Below are 15382 nucleotides of genomic sequence, written 5' to 3' on the forward strand. Positions count from 1 at the left end.
AATAATAAGGCATAGTTATTGAGCACTGGGTTTTATTTATTTATTTATTTTTGAGACAGAGTTTCTTTCTTGTTGCCCAGGCTGGGGTGCAGTGGTGTGATCTTGACTCACTGCAGCCTCCTTCTCCTCCCGGGTTCAAGCGGTTCTCCTGCCTCAGCCTCCCAAGGTAGCTGGGATTACAGGTGCCCGTCACCATGCCTGGCTATTTTTTTGTATTTTAAATAGAGACGGGATTTGGCCATTTTGGCCAGGCTGGTCTCGAACTCCTGACCTCAGATGATCCACCCTCCTTGGCCTCTCAAAGTGCTGGGATTACAGGTGTGAGCCACCGCACCCAGCCAGCACTGTGTTTTATATTTATTGACTTATTTACCTCACACTACAACTTTTTTTTTTTTTTTTTTTTTTTTTTTTTTTTTTTTTGAGACAGAATCTTGTTCTGTCGCCCAGTCTGGAGTGCAGTGGCATGATCTCGGCTCACTGCAACCTCCACCTCCTGAGTTCAAGTGATTCTCCCTGCCTCAGCCTCTTGAGTAGCTGGAATTACAGGCGCCTGTCACCGGGCCCGGCTAATTTTTGTATTTTTAGTGGAGACAGGATTTCACCATGTTGACCAGGCTAGTGTTGAACTCCTGACCTTGGGTGGTCTACCCGCCTCAGCCTCCCAAAGTGCTGAGATTACAGGCATGAGTTATCGTGCCCGGCCCACACTATAATTCTTGTGAGGTAACTAGTGTCATTATTTCAATATCACAGGTGAGAAAATGGAGGCTTACAGATGGGAAGTGATATGACCAGGGTCACACAGCTAGTGAGTGTTGTGCTGGGGGGATGACAAAGACTGGTGCTGTCCTACATGCATGATAAGTGCTCAGTAAGCACTGTTGAGTGATCGTACGCAAAATACCATGGGGACAGGCGGTGCTGGGAGCACCTCACAAAGGAGGGGACTGTGGGGCATAGCCAACCCCAGGGGCTCGCCTCCTGGCCACTGTAGCTGGCTTTTTCTTGAAAGTAGATCTTCAGTGCTCCTATTAGACACACACACACACACACACTCACACACATTCACACACACACACTATGTGAGGTGATGACTATCTTAATTAGTTTGATTGTGCTGATTATCTCACAATATATACAGAGATTAGATCATCAAGTTATATGCCTTAAATCTATACATAAATAAAATAACTGGCTTTTTCCTGGCTGCAGGGATGGGCAACCTGAGTCCACAGTGGGACAGTGGAAAAGGGGTTTCTGCCCCTCTGGCCTCTTCTCCATCAGGGAAAGTGGCCACAGCTCGCCCAGGTCCACCGCAGGGGACCCAGGGGCTTGTCTTTCACTGCTTCTTCCTCCCATAGGAAAAATTCAAACAGACCCAATCCCCTCGGGCCCTTGGGTATGAGCCAGATTGCCTCAGCGGAGGGTCTCCTATGATCCCAGCCCCTTTCAGCTGCTCTCCGACCCGTTCCCCAGCATCCTCCCTCTTATCAAACCTGTTCCCTGTGTCCACGGTGACACCGCCTTACCCAGTTTCCTTGGGTGGTCTGGTTGCCTCACAGGGTGAAACTCTGAGAACATTTTCCTCATGTGCAGCCAGAAACTTCCACTTCGCATGCCCAGGACTGCCCCTCTCTTCTCTCCTCTCCATTCCCCTCCTGCAAGCCCCTCCCTGAGACATTTCCCATCCCCACCCCATCATGACTGTGTCCAGTTGAGAGGACTCATAGCCCCTCTGGGTATCCCAAGGGCTCCCAAGAAGAAGGCTTCAGAATGAAGTCACAACCCATCATCTCAATCCCCTTGCTGTACATGCATATGTACAGATAAACACATGTGCCCTCACACATGACATACACATGCCTAGCACCCTCAAAACAAGTACATCCAAGAGGCCAGGTATCCCAACCCATGACCTCCACTTCTTGTACATATCTACAAGTTCATGCAGCCCAGTGAATGTAGCCACAACCAAACCCCAAGCACCCAAGGATCAAAGTGCACTCTTATTTCCCCTGGGTCCAGGCATGGCCTGAATGTTTGAACTGTGCTCTCTGAGTTGCACAAAAAACCAGCTGCACAGCCAACCTCCCAGGACAGTCATATGTCAGTAGGAACCACCAACATGACAGAGCAACCTCTGTGTTTGGAGTTTCTGTGTGTCAGTTCCTTCCCTGTCATTGTGCAGGCACAGCCTCCCCACAGCAGGGCCCAGTGCCTCTTGCCAGGACCCTTAGCCATTCCCAGGGCCCGTGGCATTGGCTTGGTGGCTCTCGGCCTTGAAATCCCCACTTCACCTCCTGCTTCCAGCTCTGCACGCTCCTCTTCTTTCCCCTTCCCCTGGCACCAGTCTTACCCCTTTTCCTTTTGTGAGAGAGCCAGCCCTGAATGGGGCTCCCTCCACCCTTGAACAGTTGAAATTCGCCTCCTTGCCCCACCCCAGCCCCTTTAGTGAGCGCTGCAGCTGGGCTTTGTGTTGTCTTGGGGCAGGATGTGGGGGGGAGTGGAGGGGTTCAGGTCCCCTCCTCCGCAGGGGAGAACAATGAGGCCGCTAGTCAGGGTGGTGGGGCACAGGGAGTGGGTGGGGTGGGGGCCATGGAGGGACATCAGAGCCTCTGCGGCCGGCCCCTGGAGGGACAGCTGAGTGATGAGGCCTGAGTCACATGCCCCGAGTGCTCCTTGAACTCCCACTGCGTTCCTGTCGAGACACATCCAGAAATGCACAGGGTAAATATTTAGAGGTAATCATTTTTTTTTCCGGTACCTCGAGCCTCCTGCCTTGCTGAGAATGAGCCAGGGGTGGGACACCGGGGGAGGAGTCCAATCCGGCCCAGCTTCTGCAGCTTGGGCTTCTGTGGGCGTCGCCCTACGTTCTCCTGACACTGTCCAGTGTGCTCCTGCACCTTCGCATTTCAGCCACAATCTGAGGCTAGTGGGGCCTGAAAACATCCTGAGGACCAAACTCCGGCTTAAAATCCATCAACAGGCTGGGTGCGGTGGCTCACTCTTGTAATCCCAGCACTTTGGGAGGCCACGGCAGGTGGATCACTTGAGGTCAGGAGTTCGAGACCAGCCTGGCCAACATGGTGAACCCCATTTCTACGAAAAATACAAAAATAGCCAGGCATGGTGGCAGGCGCCCATAATCCTGCTACTTGGGAGGCTGAGGCAGGAGAATCGCTTGAGCCCAGGAGGCGAAGATTGCAGTGAGCCGAGATCATACCACTGTACTACAGCCTAGGTGATAACAGTGAAACTCTGGAAAAAAAAATCCATCAACAAACTCTCTCGGTTCTGCCTCTCTCCCACCTTAAACTGTGGCCACAGCATACCAGCTGCAGCTTCTGCGGAGCCGTTTCTAGACCCACAAGCCCAGAGGTGACCCTGCTGTTTCCACAGGGGAGCAGGGAGGGAACGGTAGATGAGAAGCAGCGCTGGGTGCAGCATGCCAGTTCCTTGGTTCTACCCTGCACGGAATGTCTCCCTTCCTTGGAGGACATGGAGTCTGGAGCCCAGGCTTTATCAAAGATAAAACATTTGAGACTAAACAGTCTTTTTATAGATTGGAACAGGACTCCCAAGCACACGCTCTCCTGGCTGTTCCCCAGCTTGCCTTTCTGGGCACACACAGAAAGCACATGCATTTCTTGTGGGGAAATGGAGACACTGAGGTTTGAGGGCGACAGTGCATGTCTAGGGAAAGGAGAAAGCCTCAAGAAGGCTTGGGGGGCAGTGCCCAGCCTTGTGGTGTCTGGTCTGGGCCCACCTCTGTACCCCCTCAGGGAAGGGGCAGGCAGAGATGAGAATCAGGTATTAGGAGTTTGAAGTAGGATGGAACCCAAATGTGCCAGGCACACATACACAGTCTCACAAACTGTTGCTCACCCAGGCACAAACTGTGAAGAAGATGCCAACACAGGGTGGGACCCACAGAGGAAGGTACCAACCCCTCTCTACTACTTTCTTCCTTCCATCTTTCCCTCAGTGTCCTGTGGGTAAGTGTCCCAGCCCCACAGGCCTGTGGAAAAGGCACCAGCCCCTCTCCCACTGGCCTGTGGGGCTGGGGCACTTGCCCACAGGACACTGAGGGAAAGGTAGGAGGGGAAAAGCAAATATGTACCGTGTCCGTACTATTTATTAGACAGTCTGTAAACATGAGCTCACTTAATCTTTACAAGCACCCTACCAGCTTGGTGCTGTCCTATTTTTATAGATGAGGTCAACTAGGGGCCCAGCGGTCAAGGGCCCAAGATCCGACAGGTAACTGCAGAGGAGAGATGTGACCTCAGGGCCTTTTGACTTCAAAACTCAGTGCTCCTTTCTCTTTGTTTTCTTGAGTGTGAAATGGAGATAATGATGGAAGCTAATTTGGGGTTATTATGAGAATGGAGGGAGGTTGTTTGGATAAAGGTTAGCTGGTGTCTGACACAGAGTGGGCCTCCAGTAAATGCCAGGGTAATTATTGTGATTATTTTGTGTTCAGGGCCTCTAAGAGGGCAGTGACACTGAAACCCCGCACAGGGTCTGTCAGATGATATGCGCTTAAGATGATCAAGGCTATGGATCTGCAGAGGGACTGGGATGCTTACACCCTTTGGGAATCTAGTGGTGTGCCAATTCTGTGACGTGCCAAGGGTCAAGTCTTCCAGGTGGACTAAGGCAGTGGTCCCTAACCTATTTGGCACCAGGGACCAGTTTCATGGAAGACAATTTTTCCACAGATGGGGGTGAAGTGTGGGGGATGGTTTTGGGGTGAAACTGTTCCATCTCAGATCATCAGGCATTAGTTAGAGTCTCATAAGGAGCGTACAACCTAGACCCCTCGCATGCGCAGTTCACAGTAGGGTTTGCGACCCTATGGGAATCTTATGCTGCCTTGGCTGATCTGACAGGAGGCGGAGCTCAGGTGGGAATGCTCACCCGCCCGCTCAGCTCACCTCCCTCTCTATGTTCCGCCTGGTTCCTAACAGACCAAAGCCTGGTTCCGGTCAACTGCCCCGGGCTTGGGGACCCCTGGACTAAGGGAAGCAAACAGGTAGAGCCTGGTAGGCACTTCAAAGGGCAGTGAAATGCCACTAGCTCTGGGATTGAATCAGAGGATGGTCCCCCATGGAGAGCCCAGGGACCATCTTACCAGTTCATGAATAATGAATGAGCCTGCTCCATAGATCAGAATGGCAGTGATCTCTGGGCCTCAGTTTCCCCACCGGTAAAAAGCGTGGATGAGATATTATTTGTATTTGGCGATCCCTCCCTTCCTGCTCTGAAATTCTATGAATTTTACTCTAGTTCCTCCCTTTATAGGGAGGCCAGTTTCCTGCATAATCCCAATCACAGCCAGTCCCAGGGGAGTCTCACAAAGGAACGGTGAAAGGCAGAGGGGAAAGTGGGAGACCATATAGAGAGAATCCTCAAATGGCCCAGGAGGCCTGACTCCCAGCTTAGTTCTTGCTCTTAGAGAGAATGCAGCTGCTGTTGCCAGACTGGCTTTGGAGTTAGAATGGCCTGGTGGGGGGTAGTGTGGGAATCTCAGAGGTCCTTCAAGGGGGTTTGGCACCTGGACAGTGCCAGATGGCCCAAGTGGGGAGTTCACAGCTCCTTTTCCCATTTTCTCTCCACCAGGGACCTCAGTATGAACAACCTCACAGAGCTTCAGCCTGGCCTCTTCCACCACCTGCGCTTCCTGGAGGAGCTGTGAGTAGACACTTTGCAGGGTGGGAGGCAAGCGTGGGCTGTGTCTAACATCTCTGGAACCAGGGGTCCCCAGGAGGTGGGGTGGCGAGAAGAGAAAGGGGCTTGGGAAGCTAAGACTGTTCTTGACAGAAGGGTGTTCTTTAGCTGACACCTGGCCCAGGTGTGAATTGACATGCTGGGCCACATGGCATGGGAAGTCTAGGATCTAGCTTTCATTGCTCTTTGAAACCAGTTCCTCTTTGCAGCATTCCCTCCTAATGTGAATAGTCACACTTCTCCCTGGGAGTCATCTTTGACCTGCTGTCATCCCCTGTGTCCAGCCACCATCCCCTCCCCAAGGCCTGGTGGTTCTTCTCTGGGATGTCTCTCACCTCCACCCCGTTTCTCTAGTCCCACTGCTACTGCCCCAGATGCCCGCTCACATCTGGGGGTTGAACCAGCCTCCAAACAGACAGATGCCCTCCTTCCATTCTAAATTACTCTGCACACCTTCAGGATGCATCTCACCAGCTCAAAAGCTTTCTGTAGTTCCCCATGGCCTAAAAGATCCACTTCTTAGACCCTCCCTTACAGTAAAGGTCCATTTCCTCAACAAAGTGCTCCCTGGTGAATCCCTGCCCACAGTGGTCGCTCTCAGGTTGAGATTCTTAAATCTGGCCTTATATGTGAGGGAGGCTCATAAGTAAACCATCTCCTGGGTTAGAGTGACTGACTGCCTGCTCTGGGAAGCCAGGTCATTCTGTCCCAATCCTTCCTTTCATCCTAGCTCTATATTTCCAACACCTCCTAGCCCTGTTTATTCTTATTTTCACACCACATAGATCCTTGGGGCTCTAGAAATTTTGCTTAAACTTCTCAAACTGAGGATTACAGCTCTTTCAGAATTTGTCTAACTTTTAGAATTTAAACAAAAAAATCATAAACAAAGAAACTTCACAAATTGTGAGTTCCTGGCCCCGAAAGCATTCACAATTTCACCTCTACCCTGGCCCCACTACTCCCCTAACAGACGTCCCCACCTTGACCCTAGACAGTGCTCCCCAAGGATACAGTCAACCTGCCCCTGTTGGAGTTTTGATCCCTAGGGCCATGGCTTGGTCTCCAGACCAAGTACCTGTTGAACCCCCTCTAGTAGACAGGCAAGCTCAAGGTGCTCTGGGAGAAAACAAGATAAAAGCCTTCCTGCCACCCCCAGGTCCAGGTGAGGCTGAAGAGTAGTGTGGCCAGCAAGTTAGCAGGGGAGTGTGGCAGCTGTTGGCTCAGGCATCCAGGGCGTTCTGTGTAAGGAAGTGGTCAGGGTCGGCCTGGCTGGTGGGCAGGAAAGCCTTCCTGGAGGAGGAAGATTAAACCAGTTTTCAAAGGAGATGGACAGGGTAAGAGGCAGTGGAGGGGCCTTTTGAGGGGGAGATAACCTAGCTTAGGTGGGATTGCAAAGCAAGAGCAAAGGCCAAGGAGCTCAGGCAGACCTCTCAGGTCATGGGAGGTCTGGACCCATTTTAGAGGCTCCACGTAAAGGACCTTTCCACGGCAAATACCCACCTACAGAACCCAAGCTAGGAGACCTCAGATGTCACGATGCCTTTCCACACAGTTTTTTTTTAAACAATATATGTCAAATAAAGAGACTTTTATTATTATGTTTTAAAAATAGCTTCTGAGGTATGCCTGAATAGTCTCCATATCTACAAGCCTCTTGGTAGCAACTGATGCACATAATAATATCCCTGGGGACTTTGGAGATCAGGCAGTGCCTTCATGTACAATTAAACTCTGCTCAGTCAGGTTTCAGCATTGAGTGTATTTCATTGCATTTGCTCCTTTTAGATCTGGTGATTGCCCCTGACAAACGTGGAAATGCTTAATTAGACCAGAATCTTAGATGAATCACCACACCCCGTTTCCTAACCCTCCTGGATTAGTGGGGGTTAGCTGTGTAGTTTAGGGCCTGGAGAGACACAGACACACCCCCTGGTACTCATCCCTCCACTGATGACACCGTATGATGCAGTCCAACAGTTGAGAGCAGGTGGTGGGTAATCCAGGTTAGTACAGAACAGGATGAGGGGAAACTGTGGCTGTGAGCCTTGAAATTAGTCAGGTCTGGGTGAGAACACCAGGCTCTGCCATGGACTGGTTCTGTGACCCCTAGGGGATGTGGTTGACTTCTCCTAGCCTCAGTTTGCTCATCTGAAATTTGGGGAAAATAATAGGCACTTTACAGGATTATTGTGAGAACTGAGGCAATGCATGTGAAGTATTAAACACATTGTAGATCTCAATAAATGGTAGTTCTTACCACCGCCCTCCCTTCCCCTATCCCAAGACACTGACTTATGGAGGTCACCACCTCCTTGGGTTACCTGCCAACATCGTTGACCATTGTCTCTGATTTCCAGGCGTCTCTCTGGGAACCATCTCTCACACATCCCAGGACAAGCATTCTCTGGTCTCTACAGCCTGAAAATCCTGTAAGTATAGGTACACCTAATTTTACATAAAGCTGCAGCACTGAGAATTGTGAGCAAATCAAAGTTTCAGAACCCAGGTCTTGGTTTTCCACTGCCTTGCTTATTATTTCCTTATCTTCACTTTCAGTTTCAATTGTTATTTCCATTTCTTTGCTTCACCTTGTCTGTAACAAACTTTATGATTTGTCAACAAACATTTAATTGTATCTGCTACATTCAGCCACACTAAAAGGAAGTGAAACATTAAAAAAAATAAAGTGTATAATGACCATCGACATAGGTCTTTGTGGGGCTGAGTTCAGTTACAGACCCACAGGTCTCTCCCCATGACCTCTAGCCCAAGAAAGGGATAAGACTGTTTCTGGAGAGGGGAAATCCAGGTGGCTTTTCTTTGGCTCTTCTCCTTGCAACCCAACCTTAGTCTCTGTGGCTGCAGCAAGAGTTTCCATTCTGGCTGTAAACATATTCCCTCCTCCATTCTTCAGGTTGCTTCCTCCCTGCTCCTCCTTTGCCTATTCCCTTTGAAGCAAAAGGTAAGTGAGAGTTGGAGAGGACCTTTTGTTATTTCACCTGGCTTCCACTTGCCATCAAACTGATTGCCCATTTCAGGGAAAGGAAGGCTGAGACATAATCTCCTCCCATCCCAACTCATGACTCACTTTGTTCCAACTAAGACTGTCCTCCCCAAGCCTCCTCATATTCTTATGATGAGTGAGGGTAAGAAGAATTGGGAGGAAGCAGATGCATAGGGACTGAAGGTAGATAGGAGAGGTTCCCAGGGAGGGTGCGTTGCCACAGGGTCTGGTTTGGGAAGAAAAGGAGGATATTGGGGAATGATGTTGGAGCAATAGAATGAGCATTTGGGGCTTCCCTAAAGTGGTGAGTCATTCCCAACTCTGCTACTCCCTTACCCCTGACTTGACTTGCAGACAGTTGAGCAGGTTGTTCATTGCACCAGACCATCTGGTTAAGGAAGTGAGAAGGGGCTGAATCCCAGTCCTGTGCCCTGGCTTGGGGCTGTATTCACCCAGAAAGGGATATCTTTTAACAATGTACTCAGAGTTGCTGATGGGTTAGTGGTGGTCCTACCCCGCTTGGCCCATGAGCTCCAGGCTTCCAGCTGGTCAAGGTCAACACTCCACATCTAAGCACTTTCTCCTTTCCCTGTGTTGTTGGTCTCTGGCCCCTCTGTCTGTGAATCTCTGACTCACAAGGCTCTCTGGTCTCTATCCTTCCCTTAATCTCTGCTCTGTCCTTGGGTCTCTCTTGTTGTCACCAGCCTCAGTCTCCTTGTCTCCCCCTTCTCCTTCTCTGTCTCAGACCTTGCTCTCCCTCTCCCTGCCCCACTATTCCCTGCCTCTCAGTTCTGCTTCTTCCTGTCTCCTCTCTGTGTCTCTCTCCCCATAAACATCTCTGCCCTGGGGAGCAGGGGAGGCGTTCTGAAACAGACACACAGTGCAGGCGGCCTACTTGGTGGTGTGTCTGTGCCCAGTGACAGGCTCAGACCTGCAGTCTGGATTAGAGAGCAGGGCTCTGTTTACTGAGCCTTCAGAAGATGTGAGACTCATGTCCCATTCCTAAGACTCCGGCTTAGAGATGAGCCTCCTCTTTCTTCTTTGCCTGCATTAGGCAATAAATCAAAGCTTCAGAGAAACCACAGGCCTCCCGCCCCCCTTTCTGCAAATGGCACCCTTGGCTCAGTGAGTAGGGCAGCAGGGAGAGGTTGTAGGCAGGAGCTGAATGGGAGCTGAGGACAGCCAGACTGTCCACTCCCCCACTTTGCCATTGAGCCCCATTTTGCCCCATCCTCAAAGATCACCTGGTCCCCCAAAGCCTTTGTGTCAGTCCTTGGCCTATAGAACCTCTCTACCTTAGGGATGGGTTGGGTGGTCTTGGGGAATTATCCTCTTATATGCTTCAAAGCAGAAGATTCCACCTGCATCCTAGGCATGAATTACTCTCTGATGTCTGATGTCAATTTCCCTTGTAGTTCCTTCCATTGCTTTCTTTTCAGAGCTGCAAGAAAAATAGAGCAGTAGCACCGTGATAATGATAACCTATTTTTTGTACCAGGAGATGGTCACCTTAGCTACTCCCCAGTCTTCTCTGGGCCTGGGACCCTTATCTGAGTGGCCTCTTCTTATTTCAGAGGCCGGGCTCTCCCTGTGGGACACTCTGCCTTGGTCCTTCTCTCCTGAGGCAAAGGATTAAATAAAGAAGATTCTCTCTCTGATCCTTTCTTAAATGACTGTGACAGAAGCCCTCTCTCATGTCTTTCCCACTGCCCCCCACCCCCCACCCATCCCTGCCTGACCTGGAAATATTACTCTTAAGATCTTCTTCTTCCTCTGCGAGCTCTCTAAGTCTTCAACCCATAGGCTCTGGCCAGGCTCAGATCAAGAGAGTCAGCCCCTGCGCGGAATTTTCGGTCTCACACTGCTATCTCTGTCCTGTAGAGCTGGCAAGGTCCAGACACTAGTCTTAACCATTACTAGTCTCACCATCCTGGCTCAGCACTGGAGCTGTGCTAAGGGAAGCCACAGTTCCCTCTGTCCTAGGCATGTGGGAAAATGCCTGAGCCTCTGGGGGCTCCTGTCCTACCTGTTTTTACACAGGGGCAGCTTTGGCCAGAGCTCCTGCATCTTGACCTATGGCCTAAGGGTGTGGGGATGTATGTGTGCGTGTGTGTGTCAGACTTCTCCAGTCTTTATCTCAGAAGTTTCCTGTCTTGTCTCCATCACAGGTTTCTTTCCCCAGAGCTGCCCTCCCAGAGAGCTGGGTGAGGCCTGAGGCTTGGTCATCTTCCACCTCTGAAGACAAGCTCCTCCCTCCTTATGCCAGATTGGTCTGACATAAGATGACCTGGCATCTAGAAAGATTTCTGCTGGGCTTCAGTTGCTTCTCACCAGGCCCAGATCTGGGAAGCTGGAGTAACAGTCTGAGGACCTGCCTCCCGTCCTGCCCTCAAGAGACTGGGCAGGAGATTTTCCCAGGTGCCTTGCTCCTGGATTGAGCCCAAAATCCCTATAAGTCTGTGACTGTGGATTTTTAGCCCATGCCATCTTGATAAAGACGAAGGCTCTTAGAAGGCAGCTCTTGCTTCCTCAGCTGGGGTTCATCCCACATGAAACCCTGGCTCCAGGCCATAGAGGAGTGGTTGGGAGTTAGCATCTCTGGGACCCATCCTGGAGGAAATCTCCCTGAACCAGCCTCTAGTGTAGCCCTTTTCACCCTGTATGGAACTGTCTTCAGTTGACAATAACTGTGTTTACTCTCCGCCTGGCTAGGCGGTGACCATGCCTGGCTGAGTCTGGGCTCCATTAGTGTTGATGAACTGAATTGAGCTGACCCATGAAAGGACATGCTGGTCATTTGGGAGTGCTGGGCTCTGTCCGAGCCTCACTAACCTGGCTCAGGGGAGAAGGCTGCCCCCTCTGAATCACCCCTGTACATGAGGCAGTCTTTCAAGGGACTGGATGACAGGAAGTAGATCTCATGTGCAGTCAGAAGCCTTGAGGTCAGACTCAGAGCCTCACCAGACCCCAGAACAGGTGTTAAGAAGGATTTCAGATTTCCTCTCTCTGAGCCTCCATTTCCTCACCTTTTAAAGTGGAGGAGTCAGAATAAAATTTCCAACATTTTTAGCTGTGGAAACTTAAAACAGATTCTTTGTATTTCATACACGTGATGATCAGTGTTCACCCTCATGAGTGAGATGTGCCACCCTTGGACCTTGTTACAACATCAGCACATTACCCCTTTACATGATTTTTTTTTTTTAAAAAAGGAAACAAAATCAAAAGCATTTTGTGGGCTGGGCGCGGTGGCTCATGCCTGTAATCCCAGCACTTTGGGAGGCCAAGGCAGGTGGATGACCTGAGGTCAGAAGTTCAAGACCAGTCTGACCAACATGGTGAACCCACATCTCTACCAGAAATACAAAATTAGCAGGGCTTGGTGGCACACACCTGTAATCCCAGCTACTTAGGAGGCTGAGGCAGGAGAATCACTTGAGCCTGGGAGGTGGAGTACAGTGAGCCACCTCCTTGAGAGTTGCGCCATTGCACTCCAACCTGGGCAACAAGAGCAAAACTCCGCCTCAAAAAAAAAAAAAGGCATTTTGTGTCGACGTCTCAATACATAAAACAGATGAAGGAGGTCTCTGGTTAAAGCGAGTAAAGAGGGTGGTACACTCCAAGCTGTGTCTTACCTACCCGTCCCATAACCCCCAAGCACTTCTACAGAACTAAAGGAGCCTTTGGAAACCACTGGTGGATCACCTCTTTTATACCTTTGGACATGACACTCATGGTTCCTGCCCCTAAATGCCTCTCTGGTCAGAGAGGTACTTCACATGTGTGAGGAGGGGAGGAGTGCTGAGGACTAGACTTCTACTGGACCAATGTCTGCATGTTAGAGTCAGCTGGGAGCTTGCAAAACTAGTGATGCCTCATATTCCTTCCCCAGAGACTTTGCCCCGGAGATTTAACTGGGCTTCAGTGTGACCTGGGCATTGGGATTTTAAAAATCATCCCAGAGGTCAGGTGCAGTGGCTCATGCCTGTAATCTCAGTGCTTTGGAGGGCTGAGGCAGGAGGATCGCTTGAACCCAGGAGTTTGAGACCAGCCTGAGCAACAAATCAAGACCCCATCTCTACAAAAAAAAAATGTTAAAACCTTGTCTGTTGATTCTGATGTACAACCAGGGCTAAGAACCGCTGGATTAGATAGACTGCCTCTCCATATAGAACCAGGGCTAGAAAGAGAAGTAGGAAAATGTCGTCATAAAAGCACTGGCCTGAGAGACAGGACTTGAATCCTAGTCTTGATTCTGCCATTAATTTGCTTTGTAACTTAGGGCAAGTTACTTTCCCTCTCTGAGCCTTCGCCTCCTCATCTTGGAAAACAAAGGGCTGTTTTCTTCCAAGCTTTATAACCCAGTTGTAGTTCAATAAAAGAATGATGGCTGGCAAGTGAGACCAGGAACATCAAGAGAAATGGGTCAGGGCCAAAGCTGACTGCCATGCTGACCTCCAGCTTGATGGGTGTTGATTCCATGAATAAAAGGACTTTCTGATGATCAGACTGTCTGGCATGGGATGAGTTGTCTGGGGGAGACAATGAGTTCCCTGGCACTAGAAGGAAAATTAAGTGGCCTGAGAAGATGTTGCAGTGTCTGCATTGGTAGGAGGTACAATTCAGAAACCTTAAAGCTCTTTCTAGATCTCTCTCTGGGATTTGACAAACGAAAGGATGGAGGAATCTTAGGAGGTGATGTAGGTAGAGATGCATTGAGGGGCCTCTTGGAGCTCAGGCTCACCTGTGCAGTGACCAGATGTAGCCTCCTGGGCCCCTGGAGGAGTGGGGCCTGTGAAGAGGCATGAGCAGCCTGTGACCCCCTGCTTTCTCAGCCATCATTTCTCTTGTATTCTTGCTCCAAGCACCCTCAGGCTTCTGCATGAGAATCAAGGTAGGCCCCTGAGATGGGAAGTGAAGGCCCATCCTTTAGATGAAAGAAGTCAGGATGGCTGGGAGGGTAGAAACACTAAGCAGGGCAGAGGGCAGGAGATGTCCTGGATGGGATGTCACCACTGAGTGAGGCTTTATGCACCTTCTGGCAGCCTATTCCTTTGAAAGATGAAGGAATCAAGGTCCAGAGAGTGGAGAGGAAGTGACTTACTCAAGTCATGCAGTAAGTGGTAACACTGAGACCAGATACTAATCATGATAATTGATAGTATCAGTGAATGTGCTATTGAACTTGTCCTCTGTGTGAGACACTGCCATTGAGTGCTTTACAGGGGTGATTTTATTTGATCCACACAATCAGTGCATGAGGTCAGTATCACCCCCAACTTATAGATGAGAAAACTAAGGCCCATGGTGCTTAAGTAGCTTGCACACTATCACACAGCTGGAGGCAACAGAGTTAGGATGTGGATCAGGGCTGTCTGACTTCAGAGTCTGCACCTGTGACAACTATACTTTAAGGAAGCCCAAGAGACACAGGTTTGAATTCCAACCCTGAAGCAACACTCTGTAACTGGAAAGGCCCCTCTGGCACTTGGTGGAGGCTGGATTGAAGGGGCCACTGGAGGCCAGCAGACCTTCAGGAACACAGAGTTTGCATGGAAAGGGGCTGAGCCCTCCAGCTGCTCAGAGCCCTGGGCTCTGCCCCTTCCTGCAGCCAGGCCCTTCCCCTGTGTGGCCCTTGCCCCTTCCCCACCCTTTGGGGTGGCAAGGAGGAACCCAATCCCAGGGGTCCCCAAAGTCTGTCTTTGTTCTTTGTTGTCCCTTCTGTAGCCTTGCCTCTATGAAGGGCTCCTCCTGTCCCCACCCATTCCCACAGTGAGCTCAGCATTCTTTTGTTCTTGTGATGCTGAGATTGGGTTCATATTTGAGATTTTCACATACCCGTAAGAGGAGTTTAAGAGAGATGACATGTGACTCTAACCAGGACATCACATAGGAGGCGTGGATAACGACTCAGGCTCATCATCTCACTGTTCAGCATTTTCTAGCTGTTGCTGTATCCCACCACTATGATAGATGCTGTGGTGTAATGGTTAAGTGTCTAGACTCTGGACCCTAAGTGTCTAGACTCTGGACCCAAACCCTCTGGGTTCAAAGCCCAGCTCTGTCACTTATCAGTTGTATGCACCCTCAGCATGAGGATGATAATAATTCCTATCTGTTGGAGTTATAACAAGGGTAATTTTGAATTAATACAAGTCCTAAGACCAGGACCTGGCACATTAGCCATTGCTATTATTAAACTGAAGGACCAGAAAATGGGCTACTCTTCCTGAAGTGTGGAATTACCTGAACAATTGTGGACCAAGGTTCCCCCTCTGAAAGATGGATGGATACACCATAAAGGGGTGGTTGAGTCTCCTAGGGTAGGGCTTACTCACTGTGCCCAGGGCAGTCAGCAACTTTCTCCTTTCCTGCTTCCCCAGCTCTTCCATGAACTCGCTGTGTGCTCTCCTTCTCATTTCTGGATATAAAGGCCTGGAGGGTCATTGTGGGGTTTTGGGGCTTGGGTCCTGGTTCCCACAGGGCAGCTAGTGAGCAGATCATTTTCACTGGCTGGCACAGCACTTCTTTGAGGGATTAGGTGAGACTGGGCCATGAGAATAGTGCAGATACACTCATCTGGGGTACTTTGAATTGTTCCTATAGACAAATGCTCAAAAAACTATATCTGCCCGGGGCCCT

General features: G+C 50.1%; 1 protein-coding gene and 1 non-coding gene across 4 annotated transcripts in view; both read left to right on the forward strand.

The window, feature by feature from the left end:
- LOC105484738 (leucine rich repeat containing G protein-coupled receptor 6) overlaps nucleotides 1-15382 on the forward strand; it is a 126150-nt gene that overhangs the window by 24867 nt on the left and 85901 nt on the right. For all 3 annotated transcript variants that reach the window (XM_011746635.2, XM_011746636.2, XM_011746634.2), the window contains exons 2-3: nucleotides 5626-5697; nucleotides 8094-8165. In XM_011746635.2, coding sequence (XP_011744937.2) covers nucleotides 5626-5697; nucleotides 8094-8165 — 144 coding nt within the window. The remainder of the gene's footprint in view (nucleotides 1-5625; nucleotides 5698-8093; nucleotides 8166-15382) is intronic.
- Nucleotides 11830-11930, forward strand: LOC112427244 (small nucleolar RNA U13). Its single transcript, XR_003018754.2, has one exon. It is a non-coding gene; the product is annotated as a small nucleolar RNA U13 (small nucleolar RNA).

Source organism: Macaca nemestrina, chromosome 1, assembly GCF_043159975.1.
Source record: "Macaca nemestrina isolate mMacNem1 chromosome 1, mMacNem.hap1, whole genome shotgun sequence".
In the NCBI taxonomy this organism is placed as follows: Eukaryota; Metazoa; Chordata; class Mammalia; order Primates; family Cercopithecidae; genus Macaca; species Macaca nemestrina.